Source organism: Epinephelus fuscoguttatus, linkage group LG5 (assembly GCF_011397635.1).
Source record: "Epinephelus fuscoguttatus linkage group LG5, E.fuscoguttatus.final_Chr_v1".
NCBI lineage: Eukaryota > Metazoa > Chordata > Actinopteri > Perciformes > Serranidae > Epinephelus > Epinephelus fuscoguttatus.
The window spans coordinates 1,695,346-1,716,800 of record NC_064756.1 but is presented as its reverse complement, the minus strand read 5'-3'; the positions used below and the strand labels follow the sequence as shown (position 1 = coordinate 1,716,800).

Sequence of the window (21,455 nt, the reverse complement as noted above, 5' to 3'; positions counted from 1 at the left end):
TCAGGCTCCAATGATGGCCGTACACTGGCCTCCAGTCATCCCTATGTTTCATCTCCAGTGCTCCAGTACAACGACTGGATCCTCCCACCAACCTGACAAGTTCTGAACAGAAACAGGAGAGTCATTAGAAAGAAAAAAAAAAGACTTTTATTATGAAACAACAAACATGTTAAGTGCTGCTAGAACATTTGTGAACCCTGTAGATTTGTCTGTATTGCTGCATAAATGTGATCTCAAATGAGGACCCAGTATGTGAACCTTTGCTTTCAGTACCTTGTGTGACCCTCTTAAGCAGCAGCAGCTTCTACCAAGTGTTTCTCTTACTGTTGATCAGTCCCACACATCGACTTTTGGCCTATTACTTCTTACAAAACCGCTTCAACTCAACGACTCTGGTGGGCTTGGTTGCATGTACTGCTCTCTTCAGATCTTTCCACAATATTTCTATTGGATCAAGGACTGGACTTTTTTCTGCTTTAACCATTCTTAGGTAGACTGACTTGTGTGTTTTGTGTCATTGTCTTGACCCACTTTTTGTTGAGCTCCAGTTTACAAACGGATACACTGACAGTGTCCTGAAGAATTTGTTGGTACAATCCAGAATTCATAGTTCTGCCAATGATTGCTAGCCACCCTGGTCCAGAGGCAGCAAAGCAGCCCCAAGCCATGATACTGCCACCACTATGCTTCACAGTTGGGATGAGGTTCCTGGGATGAAGGGTTGGATTTCCACATGTGCCTTGTGGACTTTTTGTGGTTCTGTTGGCTTCATCACGCTGTGACCTCCAGCAGGCACTAGGGCGGATTGTAGCCGAGTGTGAAGCAGTCAGGATGAGAGTCAGCACCTCCAAATCTGAGGTCATGGTTCTCTGATGGAAAACGGTGGATTGATCTCACCGAGTTGGGAGAGAGTTACTGCCTCAAGAGAAGGAGTTCAAGTATCTCTGGGCCTTGTTCATGAGTGTGAGTAGAATGGAGCGTGTCATGGATCGGTGGTTTGTCGCAGCATCTGCAGTGATGCGGGCGCTGTGCTGGACTGTCATTGACTGAGTTTCCCAGATCGCTCTTAGCGCTAAGAGCTTCGATTGATTTAGTTTCAGCACCGCAATAGTGGTCAGCTCCTGTTAAGAGCGTCTTAAAGAGCGATCCTAAGAAGGCATCTGGGAAACACTCCTATCTTAGTGACCCTTCTTACCAAAGATGTTCTTAACTGCGGTCTTAAGTCCTAAGATTGCTCTTAACTGGGAAACACAGCAATTGTGAAGAGGGAGCTAACCAGAAGGCGAAGCTTTCAATTTACTGGTCCGTCTCCGTCCCAACCCTCACCTATGGTCATGAGCTCTGGGTAGTGACCAAAAGAATGAGATTGCGGATACAAGCAGCTGAAATGAGTATCCTCTGTAGGGTGTCTGGGCTCAGCCGTAGAGATAGGGGGAGGAGTCAGACATGTGGAGGGAGCTGTGGAGTAGAGCTGCTCCTCCTTTGCGTCAAATGAGCCAACTACAAACCTTGCTTTTCGAGTGCTTTGTGTTGGATTACCACTCCTGGGGAGCATAACAATGCTGTTGAATTTCCTCCATATGTACACTGCACATCTGCTTGACAGTGGATTGGTGAAGGCCAGACTCTTTAGAAATGGTTTTGTAACCTTTTCCATCTGGTGACCATCAACAAGTTATTGTCCAAGCCCCACAGGAATCCAACTTCACAAAGGCTTAAAAACACTTTCACAAAGCTCACACCTCAAAAGACCTACATTTAAGACTTCCTGTTCAGCAATGTACAGCTGAAGTAACTAGCCTAAACTCTCCCTCCACGAAAACAACTAAACAGGCATGGGGAAAAGGACTGCGTGACCAAATAATTATATTTATACACTTGTATACATACCATTGTGGTTGTGGCTTTCTTGCGCACAGAGACCTGAGTGAGAAAATTAGACGATAAACATCACATGACAGCAAAATAATGAATAGGACAGAGCTCTGGACAGACTGCAATCAAGCTGCTAGATAGAAGACATGTGAATGAGGTACAGTCCCAGCCACAGCAGATCAAGGAGATGCTTGTAAGAATACTGTAAGAACTGAGTTTGAGAAGAGGACAAATCATCATTCATGTGCAGATAGTAGAGAACAAGCACGCTGCCACATTCCAGGTCCTACCTGAGCTCCAGAGCAGCATCAAGACCACCATCAATGTGTGATCCATGTCCAGCATCGTCAGGAAAAGGCTTTCAATGTCTGTCACTGGCTTGTTGTGAGTTCTGCTGGGTTCTGTCGCTGTGCTGAGACTAAGAGAGGACAAAAAAATACACATATATAACTAATAGCTGTGTTGTGCATGAACGCGCTAAAAAAGCCAACTGAAGAAAGAACCTGTAAGTTATGAACGAGAAAGTAAACAAAATGAGACTTAACGTCGATGTAACAATCTCTGGAGGATTTGCAGCACAAGAAGGCACTTGGCATGCTGGTGTGATGTCAACGTCTGGACGCGACGCAAATGACGCAAATGATATAGAATACATGAATTAAGTGGTGTGAATCATATGCTTTATCCCAAGAGTTGAAAAATCTAAACTACAGCGTCCAATTCACGCCACGATAGCCATATGAGATTGTCCGGGGATGTGTGATGCTGAGGATGTACCAGCGGAAGTTCATTCATCGATTCAGCTATTTCACACGCGTATGACGTAAGTTATTGGCACATATGAAGCGAGTCAACACAAAATATTTTAGTGTTCAAATAATGCAAAATTCACATCGCGTTTGGTGTAAACACAGCATTACACTCGTGACGCCTGTTATCGTCTCACAAAGTTGGCCGATAGTCCGATAGTGGAAAAAAAGGCAGAAGAAAAGAAGAGAAAACCATTCTGGTCAGAGGAGGAAAAGATTAAACGTCTGGAGGAACACAATCATAGAAAGAACAAACTACAAAGTAAATTTGATCCTCAAATACCAGAAAACAGAAAACGATTGTAGGAAGAAATTACAACAAAAATGTATTCAAATCAAAAGCGTATCCATGTCAGTCTCAGAACACTCCTCTCAGGGTGTGTTAGTAGTTTTCTCTCATCTCCATAAACTCGGTCATGTTGCAGTTAAGACAGAGCCTTGCTTTGGTCACTAAGGTCTTTTCTGCAACAGTCGAGAGATTGACCAAGACAAGGAGAAAACCATAAATACTCAGGGTGACATTTTATGGAAACCTTAAAGGGATAGTGCACCCAAAAATGTAAATTCAGCCATTATCTACTCACCCATATGCTGAGGGAGGCTCAGGTGAAGTTTTAGAGTCCTCACATCACTTGCAGAGATCCAAGGGGAGAGGAGGTAGCAACACAACTCCACCTAATGGAGGCTGACGGCGCCCCAGATTCAAACGTCCAAAAACACATAATTGAAACCACAAAATATCTCCATACTGCTCGTCCGTAGTGATCCAAGTGTCCTGAAGCCCCGACATAAAAAGTTGTTTGGAAAAATTTGAACTCATTTTCATTTGAACTCTGTTTTTAGCCTCACTGTAGCCTGTAGCTCTGACTGCCTCTCTGGGCACCGCGCTAGCATGTGTGCGCTTGTGCGAGACCGTGAGACATGGGCACCGCCGTCATGTGTGTTCACCGCTTTTGCTGGTCTCGCGCAAGCTCGGTGCCCATGTCTCACAGTGCCCATGTCTCACGGTCTCGCGCATGCACACACACACGAGCGTAGTGCACAGACAGGCAGTTTTTGGACGTTTGAATCTGGGGCGCCGTCAGCCTCCATTAGGTGGAGTTGTGTTGCTACCTCCTCTCCCCTTGGATCTCTGCAAGTGATGTGAGGACTCTAAAACTTCACCTGAGCCTCCCTCGGCATATGGGTGAGTAGATAATGGCTGAATTTTTATTTTTGGGTGCTCTATCCCTTTAAGGAGAAGACTAAGGGTGTTTTACGCAACTAATTCTGTTTTGAGGAAACCTTAACTAGGACTTTAAGGGAAACCAGCCCTGTTAACTGGGGACAGAAGGTGGGATAAAGCTGATTTTTGGGTGGTAAAGTTTAGGGATAAGTTAAGGTTAGAAAAAGGATTAGGTAAGTAGTGGTGGTGAGGGTAGGCTGCTAAAGAGGACCTAAAGAAATGTGTGTGTGTGTGTGTGTGTGTGTGTGTGTGTGTGTGTGTAGGCATACATCTGTTTTAGATTAAATGTTTACATTGATGTAAATTCCTTCCTGTGGGTCTGAACGTCTTGCAGAAGGTTTCAGGTTTCTGCTCCTGCTGCCTCACGTCTACACACTCCTCTGTGGACGGACTCGAGACTTAAATAAAGTACAATTTACATACAGCACTTGAGTAAATGTATAAACTACAACGGTGATTTACAACTGTTGAATGCAAACAGGTGCTGCAGCAAAGTAACTGCATCTGAGCAGCAGCAGATCTTGTATCAACACTTTTCTCTTTGCACTTAATAATCAGTGTCTGATCAGTTCATGTTCACACAACTCCACATGTTCAATAATTCAGTCAGTAAAGAGAAACGTACCTCGAGGTAAATGCAGTGAGACGGTCCAGAGAGAACTGACAGGGAGGGTTACTTCATTCTGTGCTGCAGCACGTGAAGCACCACATGAAGTACAGTCCATCACACTGCCTCAGACTCTGTGAAGTTAGTGCAAAGACACACATGTGGGCACATCTGGCTTTCAAAATAAGATAAGGTAAGCTTTCTTCAGGGGAGAAATTTAGATGTTGAAGCAGCACGATGGCAGGAATAAGTTCAGATAAACAGAGAAGCAAAGTAAATAAATCATGAGGGTACTCACAATAAGAATAGAAAATATATCAGAGAAATTAAAGACGGGTGTTAAAAGATTTCCTGTCACCACCAAACCTGTGGAATGCTGGTCCCAGGAAGTGGAGGATTCTCTGCAGTGATGTGCAGAGTCAACAGACTGGGATGTTCTCTGTAGGATGTTGATGGTCTGACACTGTCACTGGAAACATCAGAGAGCGCTGCACTGAGTTAGGGCTCTGTGTAGCTAGCTGTTAAAAAATCAGGTGCTCTTTAAGGACGGGGCAAAGAGTTACTTTAAGATAAAAAAACAACAAAGTCCATGGTACAGGTAGGCGGTCCGAAAATGCAGAGAAATTCGGTGCATCCCTGACAATAAACCTTGTGTTACCAGGGAACTGAAAGCCCTGTGAAACCAGAAGAAATAAGCTTTCAGAGAGGGCGACAGAGAGGAAGCATGAAGCACGACAAAGAAAACTAAAGGTTAAGACTGAGGAGGGAAAAAGAGCCTTCAGGCACAAACTGGAACAAAAGCTGCAGCACGATGGAATGAAGCAGGTCTGGACCAGCATGAGGACGATCACAGAGAAGGGCCTGAAGCAAACATTTGCACAATTTTCACCCATTCTTCCTGCAAAAGGCTTCTAGCTCTGTGAGATTCTTGGGCCGTCTTCATGCTCTGCTCTTTGAGCTCTATCCACAGATGTTTAATGATGTTTAGGTCGGGGGACTGTGAGGGGCGTGGCCAAATCTTCAGCTGGCTCCTCTTGAGGTCGTCCATTGTGGATCTGGAGGTGTGTTTAGGATCATTGTCCTGTTGTAGAAGCCATCCTCTCTTCATCTGCAGCTTTTTTACAGATGCTGTGATGTCTGGAATTTAACTGAATCCATTCTTCCCTCTACCTGTGAAATGTTCCCCGTGCCACTGGCTGCAACACAAGCCCAAAGCATCATCCATCCACCCCCGTGTTTAACACTTTGTTCTCCAAACATACCTTTGCTCATTGTGTCCACAAAGTTCTGTTTTACCTTCATCAGTCCACAGGACTTGTTTCCAAAAAGCATCAGGCTTGTTCACATGTTCCTTTGCAAACTTGTGAGGCTGAATGTTGTGGTGAGGACACAGGAAAGGTTTTCTTCTGATGACTCTTCCATGAAGCTCATATTTGTCCAGGTGTGTCTGCACAGTAGAACAGTGCACCACCACTCCAGAGTCTGAGAAATCTTCCTGCAGGTCTTTTGCAGTCAAACAGAGGTTTGATTTGCCTTTCTAACAATCCTACGAGCAGCTCTCTCAGAGAGTTTTCAGCTTGACCTCCACAGTTCCTGTTCACTGCCATTTCTTACTGACATGACCAACTGAGGAAACAGCTCCCTGAAAACACTTGGCTATCTTCTTCTAGTCTTCATCAGGTCTTTTAGTTTTCAGAGTGCTAGGCAGCTGTTTAGAGGAGCCCATGGCTGCTGGTTGTTGGGACAAGCTTTCAGGAGTCAGAGTCTTTATAAAGCTTTGAAATTAGCATCACCTGGCCTTTGCTAACGATGACTGTGAACAAGCCAGAGCCCGAACAAGCTCATTAAGGTCTGAGACCCTGGGAAAAGTCGTCTGTTTGGAGATCAGTTCATACCATTATAAGATTAAATACTGGACGTTCCAAAGTCGAGGCTTCAATCTAAAGGTGATTGTGTTTTCTGTCTGGGCGCCTCGGGTTTGGAACAACCTGCAGGAATCAGAGACTTTTTTTAAACTCAAATTTCTAGAAATAAAATCAGAAAATACTCTCCGAACAGACTTGTCTTCTTTTAATAATAAAATCTTTATTGTCAGGATCTGGTTGGAAGGAAACATCACAGCCCGGTATCACAGCAGACAGTTACAAGTCATTTTGGTCAGTCAGTCAGACAGAAAGCCGACTGTAAGGGAGGATGATGAAGTGTCAGTTGGGATGAAGAAAAAGAGGTTTGGAGTTTCAACAGCACATCAGGCAGCAGGGCAACAACCATATACTAACATGTTAGTCTCAGTGTTGTGGTTCCAATCACACAGAGGTGTGTGAACATTAACACCAGTGTTTCTTCATGTGCTGCTGTTTTCGACAAGATTCAAACAGACCTGGAGGTTTAAGTCAGGAATGTGATGCTCACCAGGGTCGCAGGGTGAAGTTCAGGAGTTAGCTCAAACTTATCCTCTAATAAATCTACATGATCAAATTCACCGTGCTTCATTACGGGCCGCAGTGGCTGACGAGGTTCAGCATACCCAGAGCTCTGCTGGAGCTCTCAGTGTTTAACTGATGCAACGGCACAAATATTTAAACATCTGGCTTGTAGCAACGTCTCATCATGATATTTCCATTAATAATTTTACAAATATATTTTTTATAATAGACTTGATTTCTCATTCTTCAGCAGCACATTACTGCCATCTCTAAAGCTGTTAACATCAAGACAACAACAATGTCCCGTTTCTGGGGTCAACTCGTTTAAAAACTTTAACTACTGAGCCTGCTACAGTAATGTAATCAGATGCTTGTTCAGTCCACTAGATACATTTTGCTGCAAAAAAATGGCTGAGGTCAGACGAACAGACAGAAAACTTTGTTACTAGATAATAAGATGTTGACATAGTTTTCCTTTGGGGACAAAATTTACGGTTGAAAAAAGGGAATAAATCGCAATATATTTTATCGCATATATTGCATATCGTAGCATATTTAAAATCACAGGGTCATCCTGTGGTTGTTTGACTCCGCCCACCAGCCCACCCTGTGGTTGTATGACTCCGCCCACCAGCCCACCCTGTGGTTGTATGACTCCGCCCACCAGTCCAGTGTCTCTGACAGTCTCCATCCATGTCAGTGAAAACATGGATGCTTCACACACAGAAGATCTATACAATCAGCACAGTTTCAAGATTAGAGTCACCAATTCAGTATCTGACCAAATGTCTCCCCTTCTGTTCCTGAGATATGACGTTACAACATGATGATGTCACAGTCAAGCTGACCTTTGACCTTTTGACCTTCATTATTTTAACCTGTTAGACATTTGTGTCAAGTTTGGTTAGAAGTTAGAATTAGTGAATGAAGTCTTGAGTTATGGTCCAAAACATGCTTACTGACCACCTTGACCACCAAAATCTAATCTAAGTGGATGTTTGTGCCAAATATAACAAAATTTCTTCAAGGCCTTCTGAAGATATCACGTTCACGAGAGCAAGACAGTCACATAAATCTTGACCTCTGACCATTCGTGTTTCCAAATGGACGTGTTTTTCCAAATTCAAAGAACTTCCCTCAAGGCCTTCTTGAGATACACTCTGATGTGGACTGTGGAACATGATGATGTCACAGTGAAGCTGACCTTTGACCTTTGGATATAAACTGTCATCACTTCATCGTTTTATCCTGTTCAACATTTGTATGAAGTTTTGTCATAATTAACGTATGGATTCTTGAGTTAGGGCCAAAACCATGTTTTGTGAGGTCACAGTGACCTTTGACCACCAAGTTATAATCAGTTAATCCTTCAGTCCAATTGAACGTTTGTGCCAAACTTGAGGAAATTCCCCAACGGCCTTCTTGAGATATTAGAATGAGATGGATGCAAGGTCTTAGTGTCATTGACCTTTGACCATCAACATCTAAATCAGTTCATCGCTGAGTCCAAGTGGACGTTTGTGCCAAATTTGAGGAAATTCTGAGATAGAGATATTGCGTTCACAAGAAAGGGATGGACACGTCAAAAACAGAGGCAGGAGAGAACTGTTAGTCCTTCATTTAAAAAAGGAAAGATGAAAATTAACCGTTGGGAAATGACAGATGTTTTTTATCACCAGCAGTAAATTCAACAAAACATGTCAGTTGTGTTAAATTTTTATAGGGATGCACCGATTATAAAATTATGGGCCAATATTTGTTTTGTTTTTTTATTATTTTTTCCCTTTTTGTGCCAAACAAAGAAATCTGTGGTAAAAAAACTGTTTAAAGTCAGTCCGTCATTACACTCATTTATGAAACGACCTTTAATAAATGAGAAACGTTTAATAGGAATCAGAATTCCCTCTCTAATATCTTTCATTTTGCTGTAAAAACATCGACACATTTCTTCTTCAAACAGCTCAAATTTATTCAAGTTTCTTGATTACATTTTGAAAACATCATAATAACGTTAAAATGACCTTCTCCCAATGCTTGTTTTTATCGAACAGAACTCGAACACATCGTGATGTAACTAAATGCAGCTGTTAGTTGCAGCCCCAGCTGCTCGAGCTAACGCTAACTAGCTCTGCTCCTGCTGATTTTAACAGGTTGTTCACGACGTAGCGTTATCAGGCACACAGTAGGGTGCGTTTCCTGACGCATCAATAGTGAGTTTACTGCATCCTTTCGTCTCAAAGTGTCCCGGGAAGATTTCCGTTTATACGTTTTCTGTCGTCTGCAGAACGCTGCACACAATTGATGTGACACAACAGAAAAACATCGGCCGCTGCCATCGGTAAATGTCATGTGGTTTGCCAGAGGCCGGCGACAGTCGACGAGGAGAATATCCACCGATACTGACGCTCAGCAGATAAATCGGTGCATCCCTAATTTTCAAAATTATTATTTGTCAAAGTTGTAGCATGGCCACATCCTGAGTGAGGAGGACATTGGTGTGACGAGGACTACATGTCCTCTCTGCTCTGTCTCAACAGCTCCTCCCACCAAATCACGTGTTCCTCCAGTCCAGAGTCCAACTGTCCAACGTGAAGACGGTGACAAGAGGGACGCTCCCGGAGCTCAAACGTGAGGTTGGTTCTGTAGTTAATTTGTTAGTTTCCTCTCATTCAGCGAGCCAGTTAAACCACCCAGTGTGCTCAGGACGTGGAAATCCAGTCAGTCGACCTGTGTTACGGAGCGACGACGTTTCAGCAGCTCGAAACCTTTGAAATCTAAATACAGTGTGAAAACACACACGAGCCTGCAACAAACAAAAATATAGAAGAAAAAAAAAAGTCCCAGGCACATAAATAAACAGCCTGTAGCCTAAAACTGCATGTGTGTGTGTGTGTGTGTGTGTGTGTGTGTGTGTGTGTGCGCGGACAGACGTTTCTGTCCAGCAGCCATAGAGGCTGTTGAAGTCAAACATGAACTGTCTCTCTCACAGGATGGCTGTTTCCATCCCAACGTCTCCACACAGACACCACAGCTGCATCTGGCTCGTGGTCGCCCGCCATGTCTGTTTCAGAAGTTTGTTCATCTCCGTGTTTCAGAAGTGTGCAGCAGGGCGATGGTGTGAGGACAGCTGTCCACTGTTGGCTTTGTCTCTCAGCATAGTCAGCGCCGTGTTGGAGAAATCCCTCAGGACGTCCACCGTCTCCCTCTGCAGCAGCAGAGACTCCTGCACAAACTCCTGCTGCGTCTCCACCAGCAGCTGCACCGACTGCGCCAACATCTCCAGAGACTGAGACACCGAGGTCAGGAGCATCCTGCTGGCACGCTGCTGCTGGAGGCTCTGAGACGCCATCTGGGCCACCTGGTCCCTGTGGGACGAAGCTCCACCCGGGAGAGGGTCAGGCGGGTTTGAGCCTGAGGAGGAGGCACGCCTGGGTGGGAGCGCTGAGGAGAGGGGAGGGGCTTTGTGGGAGTTTGAGGAGGAGGTCGCAGTAGAAGCAGCAGAGGAGGAAGATACAGCAGCAGGAGGTGGGAGGGAGGAATAGGAAGGTGCAGGGTGTGAGGTATTGGCTGCAGCAGATGTAGAAGGAGGTGGAGGGGGGGCGGTTGTGTGGGACTGCTCCGAGGGAGGTGCAGCTGAGGACAAGGCAGCGTCTGAATCAGACACTAAGGGGAAAGCAGAGGAGGTGGAGGCCACAGAGGAGGAGGGTCCAGGCGGAGGGCGGGAGGAGGTGTTGTTCTGGCTGTTGTTTCTGGAGTAGGTGTGGACCGGCTTCATCCGCAGCAGGGCGTTGTCAGGCAGGGGGTCCAGGGAGGGGGAGGAGGTTGGGGGGAGAGAGGAAAGGTAGGTGGAGAACATGGAGTTGTCGTTGTCTTCAAAGTCCATCGTTCGTTCTGGAAGATCAGAGAGACGAAACGTTTCAGACTCACGACCCGATCAGAACACCTTTGTTTTTAACATGTACGTTTTGTTTCTGACAGATTTTACAAGACATCTCAGAAAATGTGTTTTACAGTTCTTTAGGGATGCACACAACACATGCTGTCATTAACAGAACAGATAAATAAATAAATAAATAAACAGGTAGAGTGTCATATGAAATGAAAAAAGTTGTAATATAGTTCATCATAAAAATGCAAAGATCCATTAAAAAGTCCAAGTTAATGCTGTAAAAAACAAGATAAAATCAAAAGATCGTACAGTATGTCACAGAAATGCAATAACGTCATAACATAGCAGGGTTATCTCTGGCTCAGAAGGGGCTTTGGTGGTGATGTCTGCGGCGCACGCTTCGCATTTACATTCACAGAACGTGCAAATGTATTAAGATATCCATATCTTCTCTATTAGACGAGAGAGGTCCAAATAATACAGTGCATTAGGGCTGGGCGATGTGACCAAAATCTCATATCCCGATAACGATATGTATCATGATATAGCACATTTTAATCCAATGAATAATTTTTTTGAACTATGAGTGGTTGCACTGAGATTTGATTTCTTTCTTTCCCTCCCTTCCCCGCTCACACACCCCTCTTTGGCGGAGGGGATTTTCCACTGGCTAAAACGGCTTTGGCGGCCACCAAAATATTTTCTATGCAGGGAAAACCCTGAAGCTGCTCGGCTCAAAGTCTTACCTCCATCCTCAGTCAGGTCGCACTCAGGAGACGAGTGGAAAGGGTCGCCTGCAAAACAACATCACCAGCAGCAGTTAGAAGGTTTGTGAATAAAACTTAAAAGGACATAAAGAAGACAAGAAACAGAACATATAAAAACTCAAACTGCCGTCGCTGAACACACAACGTTCTGTGGTTTAAGACTGTGTGTTTTATCTCTTCCTCTCTCAGCGTCCCACAGTTTCCCTGAATGGATCCTTTGGGATGAATCACCCACTGACTCAAAGACAATCATCAATGTTTGATCAGATCTGGGAACTGTGAGGACACAAAGTGAGAGGAGTGTCTCTATGAGGGCACACTTGACTTTATTAGTAGTCTTTTAATATTTGGGGTTTTACGTTGTAGATAGATTCTCTATTGATCCTTCATACAGCGGCTACAGTCAGAGACAAACGACAGAAAACACGACTGAGCACAAAAGCTCAAATAAATCATTTCAGAATCCAAACTGTTTGTTTGAAATGTGCAGTGTGACACGTCTGGAAACAGTATAAGGAGTGTATTACTACATAAAGATTATACAAAGCATCCCTAAAAATGTAAAATGTCAAATCTAACTAGGACAACATATTGCAAATTTACCATCATCGTGATATCAACGTGGACGATATACATACTGCAAAAGACTGAACTGCGATGAATGGTGTGTTTCCATGCACTCTACATGTCAATATATGTGTGTCCCCACAGTCCTACTGTCCTAGATGTCGCCCCTCATGTAGATGCGAGTGGTTGAGGTCGCAAAGCGCATGGAGACAGAACTTAGTGAGCGTCATGATGGCTGACGGGACAGAGACGAGTGAGGAAAGTGTGGGCGGAGAAGAAACAGCACTGCTGTTGTTTGGAAATACTTTGGTTACCAGAGAGATGACGCTGTACAAACACAGGTACTCTGTAGCTAACGTTAGCGTTAGCAAAAGCAAAACTACTGACGTTAAGTCAAGTAGCAACAAAAGAGTCCAGGGGTCCCTCTATAAACATTGCATACACACAAAACAAGGCTTGACAGAGGTGAACGCCACTTCACACACAAAAGTTGTGATCTATAAAAATGATGGGAGAAACTGTGACCCGCGCTTACAAACATTTTGCGGCGGGATATTGGCGACACAGATGGTGAGGTTGTAGCCTGACTTTGGAAACTGTAGAATATTTTTTGGTACAAGTCATTCTTTACTTCTGTTCATGCGTCAATTTTTTTTACGTATGGATGGATATACGATGACACAACAATGAACACGAGTGAACTTCCTGCCCTCGTCACATTTCCTGCTCTACTTACCCCCGAGCTCTTTCTCTGGTGAGGAGAGAGGAGAGAACTCATAGGAGGCTCCTCCAGGCATCGAGTGGGAGCTGTCCGTCAGGCTGAGGTAGGAGTAGGGAGGCGGGGTGGGGGAGGGGCCTTTACTGTAAAGCTTCGAAAAATCTTCATCTTCGGCGAGGTCCAGGTCGCTGTCACAGTCTGAGAACCCACAAACAAGAACGGGTTAATTACGAAAAACATTTTTATTCATCTTAAAGGACTAGTCAACGACTCTCTGATCTGTAACGTTGACAGGAAGTGACCACCATGAGACGGCGTATCATCTCTAGTCAACGACTCTCTGTGCTTCTGATCTGTAACGTTGACAGGAAGTGACCACCATGAGACGGCGTATCATCTCTAGTCAACGACTCTCTGTGCTTCTGATCTGTAACGTTGACAGGAAGTGACCACCATGAGACGGCGCATCATCTCTAGTCAACGACACTCTGTGCTTCTGATCTGTAACGTCAACAGGAAGTGACCGCCATGAGACGGCGCATCATCTCTAGTCGACAACTTAAACAGAGGGCTCTGTGGGGACGGAGCACCTGCTGCAGCAAGCCAACACGCCGTCTGTGGCCATTTTGATTTGATCAGCGGACTTCACTACAAGCTGATTGGCTGTTGAAACAGGTGACACAATCAGCCGCCTTGAGTCCAGCTCAGACCGGCCAGTTCACACCGCTGACACTTTTCCCTGCAACGTTCTGAAACTGTTTCCTCTCGTCGTGAATCTTTGATCTGACCTGAGCTTCATACAAAACACCAATGAACAGTCGTGTTTGTCATCTTAAGAGTCGACACAATCATTCAGGTCTGTATTCGTCTCATGCGTCGTGCTCCGATGTACCGCTGCTCTCACAGGAACGACTGATAAAACCAGACTCCACAGACTGCTCATCACCTCCTCTGGGACTCATCATCAGTATCTTGTGGACCATCTTCTCCACAGGGCCCAGGTTCTTGTTCCTCAGGTTGCCGCCATTGAGGCCCTGGAGGGCGCCCATGCGTCGCTTCGCGTCACATTTGAGGTCCGCCCATTTCTTCATGATTTGGCGCACCTGTGAGGAGATTAAAACCTCAGATTAAAACACTGCTGCTATGATGACATTCATTGTTCTCATGGAGGAGACGCTGCTGCTGTGACCTTGACATCATCAAACCATGAGTGAATTAGTCTGGACAGAAAAACTCCGCCAGCTATTTTGATTGTCTCAGGCCGCCTGGACTGACTGATGACCATGTGACTGCATAATTAGATGTCAGTCAGAATACAAACTAACAACAGTTCTCTCCAGATGAACTGCAAGTCAATGCTGATCCAAAGCTGTGACACAAGCTGAGACCTGACGTGAGATTTGATCAGAGCCTCGGCTCAGATACATGCCGAGCGCTGCGTGGAAACGACCGTACGCCCAGTATTGTGTCGTACGTCTGTTTCATTAATGAGGGTCATTAAAGGCAGACTTTCCAGGTGTAACTACGATCATGTCTGAGGGCACACCTCAAATATTAATATGACCAACATGACTCAAAGTGAACAGTGATGAGTCACAGACCTCTCTGTGCGTCTGTCCCAGTCCGTTCACCTGGTTGGTGATTTCAGTCCAGGTCCGTTTCTTGGCATCAGCTGACACACCCTGGTTAAACTTCCCTACGGAGACAGAGACAGAGAGACAGACACAGAGACAGACACAGTGACAGAGACATGAGGTGAGACATCAGTCCTGGTCCAGTTGGACAGCAGTGGTATCGTCACTCCCCCTCTCTCTGGCTCACTATCTCCCTCTGCTGGTGAAACATCTCACATGCAGCGTGTTCTCAGTCATTATCTGCCAACATGTGTTCATCACTTTACCTCGTCTCACTTTCAGACTCCAGATCAGTTTAACGTCACTTTAACAACAGACCGGTCGGCGCTGGCTGAGAGACAGGATGTTTCTGAGCGTCACTGGCCTGTGTGTTGCACTTTGATACTACATCCTGTTACATGACCTGTTCTGTAACATTTTTATAGCATGACATACTCTGACTTTTTTAATGCTCTGATATGATTTTTTGGGGCACGCTATACTGTGAATATTTCATGATTTTAAAAACATTTTTAACTGCACTTTTTTACAGTGTGATACACAATGACCTCTTTAATGAATTTCAATGACGACTATTTTATGGTTCTTTTTAAAAATGTTTCCTAATGGCAGCGTTCATGGCCTGACACACTACACCTGTTCTCTGATGTTTTTATGGACATGTGTTTGCTCTCACTCATTCTCTCACTTTTTTAATAATTATTACGAGTATTTAATGATTTCTTTCACGGCGTTTCTTTTCAGGATTTTTTTAATGGCAGTTTTTCTGGCATGTTAAACTGTGACTGTTTATTGATTTATTTTGTCTCACTATATAATGAAGAAAACTGTGTGTGTGTGTGTGTGTCCCACGTTTTTCTCCTCACTGACGTGGTCAATCTATGTGAAACTGCACATAGGCATTGAGGACTGGCATAGGTAGAAGGTGACACAGCTACCAATGGCTATGGACTAGTTTCATTATGTTATCCTCTAGTGTGACATTTTAATGAATTTTCATGATTTTTTATGGTATACTATTTTATGATTTAAAATGTTTTAATTTTATTTTTCTAATGACATTTTCATAGCATGCTATACTTTGACTATTTCATGATTCGACATGTTTTATGGTCCAAACTGGGAGAAAAGATTTCCACACGCTCACATCTGTGCAGAGTTTGACTTTATTGTTGCGCTCTGGGTCTGTCAGACCTTCATCAGAGCGAACATGAGTCAGCAGTGGACAGGCAGGTAGGAGGAGCCAATCACAGTCTGATCTGATCTGCCCATTACTGTCTCATCTTCAGTCTGATGAAGGTCGAACAGACCCACAGTCAAACACTGCACAGATGTAATGTCTCAGTTTCCAGCACCTTGTAAAGATGAAGCTGGAGCGGAGTTTGTCCTGCATCACACTCACTGAGGAGGATGTATCTGTTCCTCTTCACGGCCTCCAGCAGCAGTTTGAGCTCGCTGAAGGTGAACCTCGGTTTGACTCTCAACCCTCCCGTCACTCCTTCCACCTTAAACTCTTCTTCGTCCGGACGCCACGACATAGCTGCGCCTTCAGCTCGTTCCATTCCCCTCCTCCTCCTCTTCTGACGGCCCACTACAACTCAGTCCACCTGAGACTGAATGTCACCGTCCTCCAGGACTCTCTGGTCCTGATCCACCTGCCAGTCTGGGCCGAAGACACCCGTCGAGGGTCTCTAAGGAAGAGACAAAGGGACACATGAGGGGGACAGAGGGACAGAGAGACAGAGAAAACACAACATTAAAATAAGAACACTTTAACTACTAAATACGGTCTGTCACTACATTTATTAAACACAGACACAAAGGTCACCTGTCAGTCAAATAAACATGTAAATATATTGTTTACTTTATTATGGATTTGGACCGGACTCACAGCTCCAACTGAGCACAGAAAATTTAAATATTGAAGATAAAAAACAAACTGTGAGTCATCCTGTCCAGCAGGTGGCAGTGTGAAACAGAATCAGAGTACAAAATGGTGACACAGACGTTTATTCTTACCAGGATAAAAAAAAAATGCACGTTACAAAGCCGAAATTCCAAAACCCAAAGTCACAACTGAGCGTCAAAGCAGGTGTTTAACGGCACTGTGACTGTACCGGCTGCAACTGATTTAACGGTGTCACAAAAATCACACATTCATCTCCAGACTTGGATTCAGACACACTGTACCTTCCCCAGAAACCTCAATATCAATGTGACGATACTGTAGGGTTCACTATTGGTGCTTTACGACTTTGATAGATAATCATCAGTAATGTGCATATACAACATATCCTCACAGTGTCTAACAACTTAGCGCCCCAATCCATGAGGTCAGGGTTAGAAAAAGAGTCATGGTTTGACGCTGTCACGTCTCGTACTTCATGTAGTTACGCAGGTTAGATTTAGGAAAAGAAACATGGTGATGACGTATCTTTAAATAGCTCAAAGTTCTCTTGGTCTGACACAGCACATGATCAGTGTCCTGCTAAGCATCACATCATGCTGCGATCTAACGAAATTCAACAACAGATGAGAAACAAAGTCATTATCCACATATGGAGAAAACCTGGAACAGGTTCAGAGGAGGGGCCCGCTGACCAAATTTACTCCATGAGCGCATCGATGACTCATCCAGGAGGTCACAAAAGAGCCCAGAACAACATCTAAAGAACTGCAGGCCTCACTGTCCTCAGTCAAAGTCAGTGTCCATGATTCAACAATAAGAGAGAGAGCGGGCAAAAATAGCGTCCGTGGGAGAGTTCCAGGGCGAAAAAAGTTAAACTTTTTGGAAGGCGTGTGTCTCGTTACATCTGGCCTTAAACTAACACAGCACTTCATGGTCAGCATTTAAATGGAGGTTTTGGAGTGGCCTCGTCAAAGTCTGGACTTCAGTCTGACTGAGATGCTGTGGCATGACCTGAAACAGGCCGTTCATGTTTGAAACCCTCCAATGTGGCTGAATTAGAACGATCTGTAAAGAAGAGTGGGTCGACACTCCTCCACAGCGATGTAAGTGACTCATTGCCAGTTATCACGAACACTTGATTGCAGCTGTTGCTGCCAAGTTATCAGGTTCAGGGGGCAGATACTGTTCACAGCACTGTGCACACTTGCATCATACAAAGAGTGCATGAGAACAGCCTGGGGTATGTCGTCAGAGGGGGTGACGGCAAATAACAGAACAGCTACAACAGCCCTGTGATCAGGTGCCAATAAAACCAGCAGGCATCATCATCATTCATAAAATCAGAAATAAATCGTGCATACATCAAGCTGAAGTGTCAGTGTTGCATCTGAGAGGACATGATGTCACATGTCCTGACTCATCAGCCACAGGTTCAAACTGCTGTTGAGTCCATTAGTGAGCGGCGTTAGGCTCCTGGACCTCGGCCCAGAGGGAGACAGGACACACGGCTGAGGACTGAAGCTACAAATGGGCTGCAGATGTGCTGAGTCACTGTGGCAGCAGCGCCACACTGTGGGCACCAACGTCCTGAGAGCCTCAGCGTCTGACTCTGACACCACAGCTGCTCCTCAGCCGGCAGACTTTTACAAAGAACTGATTTCTATTGTGAATAAACTTTCTTATGTGGACAGGCGCCAGGTGTGGCGTGTCACATGACTGGAAGTCAGAGGACAAGCTGTGAGCTCCAAACGTCACTCTGCGTTAACACCCCTCTGACCAGGAGCTGCTGGGCGCGTGGACGTGTGTGTGTGTGTGTGTCCTCCAGCGGAGACACGACGCCGCAGCTGCAGGAGGACGCCGCCACAGACCGACCGACAGGGAGATTTGACCACAGCTGAGAAACAGACGTGAGCTGGTTTTCAGGTGAAGACTTGGACTGGAGTTGTGTTTTTAGCCCGAGAACACGTTGTTCTCCTTCAGCTGCGTCTCTACAGCGCCTCCCTGTGGCTGCACTTTAAACTGAAGAAAGCCCTGGTGGAGGATGAGGCCTCCACCCCAGGATGAGTCATGGTTCTTTTTCTGTGGGCGAGTGTCCATTTTGTTTTCCAAAGGACCAAAACCTGACAATAATCCGCTTGTTGAAGTATATTAAAAACACTTGTTCTTATATTTCACTCTGTAAACATCCACTAACACACACAGCCGTCCACACGTTAGGAGTCACGCTCAGACGTGTGAGACGACTCCTTCTGATGTTTGAATGTTTTACGTTGTAGAAAGTCGTCTTTACAAACAGACGTTAGTGTGTGAAGAGTTTGTTCTGTACGTGGAGAACAAAACGCAGTTCAATGGTTCGACCAGACTGAGAGATGAAGACGTGTCAGAGCAGCGTCTCAGCAGTCGAAGGTAAAAACAGGAAGTTTAGCTCTTGGTTCAATAATCTACTTTTATTTTACTGCATTTATGTCAAAGTTTTAGTTACTTTACACATGAACATTTTGGCATAAAAGGCAAAAGATAAATGTATATAATACGATGTTATGTTGTAAATTAAACATCCCAACAGTTCATACAGCTGAAACAAGTCGATGAATCAACGAGCCGACTGACAGAAAATTCCCCGCAGACTGTTTCTGATAAACTGTGAATGTTTTCTAATTTATTTTTACTCATTTTGAGTTTTGTTTATTTAACTTTTAATATTGTGAGTACATGTTCCTGATCTTTAACATTTACAGTGCAGGACTTCCTCCTGCCACAGTCTGGACCATCCGAGCTCGCAGGTGCTCAGAGTCGAGACGAAACACAGAGGTGCAGCGTTTAGTTTTTATTCTCCACATATCTGAAATAAACTACCTGAAAACTGCAGCTCTGCACCAACTCACTTCTTTTAACTCTTTAAAACCTGACGGCACACTGGAATCATTTCTGTCAAAAACACGGGACGAAGGCAGCGGAAGATATTGGGAGGAAATTAGTAAAAAGAAAAAAAAATCAAAAACAAGAAAAATTTAAAAAAGAAAGACAGAAATTAATTTGAAAAAACAAACAAGGAAGTGACCTGGACATGTGCTTAAAAATATAATAATTCTGCACCACAATTTTAAATATGTAATAATGATAAATACGATTTTTCCAGAGCTTTTCTCTTTTAAATAATTTTCTAAATCTCTTAATTTTAACCCAGAAAGGCAACGAGCAACTCAGTGAGAAATGTCCCAGACATTCTGGACGTTTCTCACTGAGTTGCTCGTTGCCTTCTCCCCAGTGTGTCTGAAGCACCCTCACCAGTTTGTTTTCAGCGTTCAGTGGTTTAAATACTTATAGAAGCGTCTGAAAGCAGCACGTGATCAGTGACGTCACTCTTCCAAGACTTTTCTGTTTGCTGCTGCTTTTTATTGAATCAAATATTTATTCACTTCTTACTCTGCACTGCAACTTTATTTAACTGTGTTTTAAATATTTTATTGATTTATTTATTTTTTAATCTTTGCACGTCTTGGCTGCACTTCGCTGTTTCTGATGGTGATTCTTTTTAATTGTAAATTATTTAGAATTAATTTTACTTTTCATATTTTTTTCTCTTTGTTATTTTTTAATGTAAATCTGTTTCCTTGCTTATGTGTCATTGCTCTGCTGTATGAAATGTGCTGCACAAATAAAGCTGCCTCTCCCTGTGTGGTGTCAGCACTCCTGCCTCAGCCAACGACCTGGATGCTTCCTCCATCACTGGAGATGTCGCGCACTGATGAACCGTAATTACGCACGGCACATGGAGGCGCACTGGAGACACTTCACCAGCTCCACACTCACTTGTGTGTCTCTTAAAACTTGTCGCTCCTCCTCTAACTTTGTCAGCACTGTCTCCTGCTGTCAGTGTGTGACCCGGCGAGTCCATCCTGAACACGGCTGCGCGTCACGTCTTTCACTGCGGCCTGGAGCTCCACATCTTTATTAGTATTATTAATAATAATAATGACAATACTGCAGGTAAATGTGAGCAACATGATGAGATTATATCGACAGCAACATGGCTCCATGTCTCCAAGTTAAATGTGTTCTGACGCGCATTAGACATGTTTACCTGTTCAGATAAACAAATGTGACTTCTTGACACAAACATAAGAAGCCACGTGACTTTAGCTATGATCACACTGTTTGGGTTCCAAACTTCTGTTTAATCATTTCCGTCCCTGACAACAAGTTTCCTCACAGCGTCAGTGCGTCATGACGCGCAGATCAATCTGTTTCTAATAGAACCATCAGTATTAGTTTGTGCTCTCTGACCCCACGCGGACTCTCCGCGCGCCGCAGGGACCAAAGGTGTGTTTGGCTCCTGACGCACCTGTGATCCGAACTTCTTAATATGAAATCATTCAGAATGAACATTACGCTCGCTCTGACCACGTGGCCCCTCTGAGCCAATCAGCTGCGGTGTTCCCGTGTCTTTGTTGAGCTCGTGCCTGCCTCTCCCCCCGCTGCTCGTGCCTGGCGGCTCGCAGGAGGAGCAGCCCACTGATTCCGCCATCTCTGTCGGCTCCGTTCGGCCGCTCGGTTCAGCCAGCGGCACCGGATTAACGGCGAGTGTCGGTGCAGACACGCGCGGTTACCGTGGATGTAAAAACGCGCGTGTACAAAGCGCAGCGTTGTGTTTGTGCGCAGGCTCGCTGCGCCGAGCTGAAGCTGCGCGACTCTCCGTGGTCGAGGCAGAGGACGAAATGTCTCCTCGCTCCGACGCTGATTGCGTTCTTTTCCGCATCGTAGCTACCAGACGCTTCTCTGCGCTGAATCACGCGCGCGGCACGTTTTTGGGAATTAATCGCGGTGTGCGGTATTTTGAAAAAAGCTGAATACGTAGAAAATAATTACCAGGAAAAATGGCGTTGTCCTGTCCCTCTCCCCTCCTTCCTCCGTGGTTCTCCCGAAAGTTCGGAGTGTCGAGAAAAACCACACTGCGCAGACTCCGATTTTTTTTTCCTCCCTTGAACGCGCAACATTTTCTCAGCCCGCTGCGCGCCCCCAGCTGCCC

At 44.8% G+C, this 21,455-nt stretch overlaps 1 protein-coding gene and 1 long non-coding RNA gene across 2 annotated transcripts; both read right to left on the bottom strand.

Annotated features, from left to right (window-relative positions):
- Window positions 1-39: 39 nt before the first annotated feature.
- Window positions 40-4,647, bottom strand: LOC125889565 (uncharacterized). The gene is made up of 4 exons (XR_007449463.1): window positions 4,535-4,647; window positions 2,166-2,293; window positions 1,891-1,923; window positions 40-102 (listed from the first exon to the last, which is right to left on the bottom strand). It is a non-coding gene; the product is annotated as an uncharacterized LOC125889565 (long non-coding RNA).
- Window positions 4,648-6,569: 1,922 nt separating this feature from the next.
- On the bottom strand, window positions 6,570-21,412 carry LOC125889533 (myb-related transcription factor, partner of profilin-like). The gene is made up of 7 exons (XM_049577605.1): window positions 21,296-21,412; window positions 15,920-16,208; window positions 14,485-14,579; window positions 13,830-13,986; window positions 12,902-13,081; window positions 11,578-11,625; window positions 6,570-10,833 (listed from the first exon to the last, which is right to left on the bottom strand). Exons 2-7 carry the CDS (start codon window positions 16,077-16,079, stop codon window positions 10,034-10,036), a joined length of 1,440 nt encoding a protein of 479 aa, XP_049433562.1. The 5' UTR covers window positions 16,080-16,208; window positions 21,296-21,412; the 3' UTR covers window positions 6,570-10,033.
- Window positions 21,413-21,455: the final 43 nt, after the last annotated feature.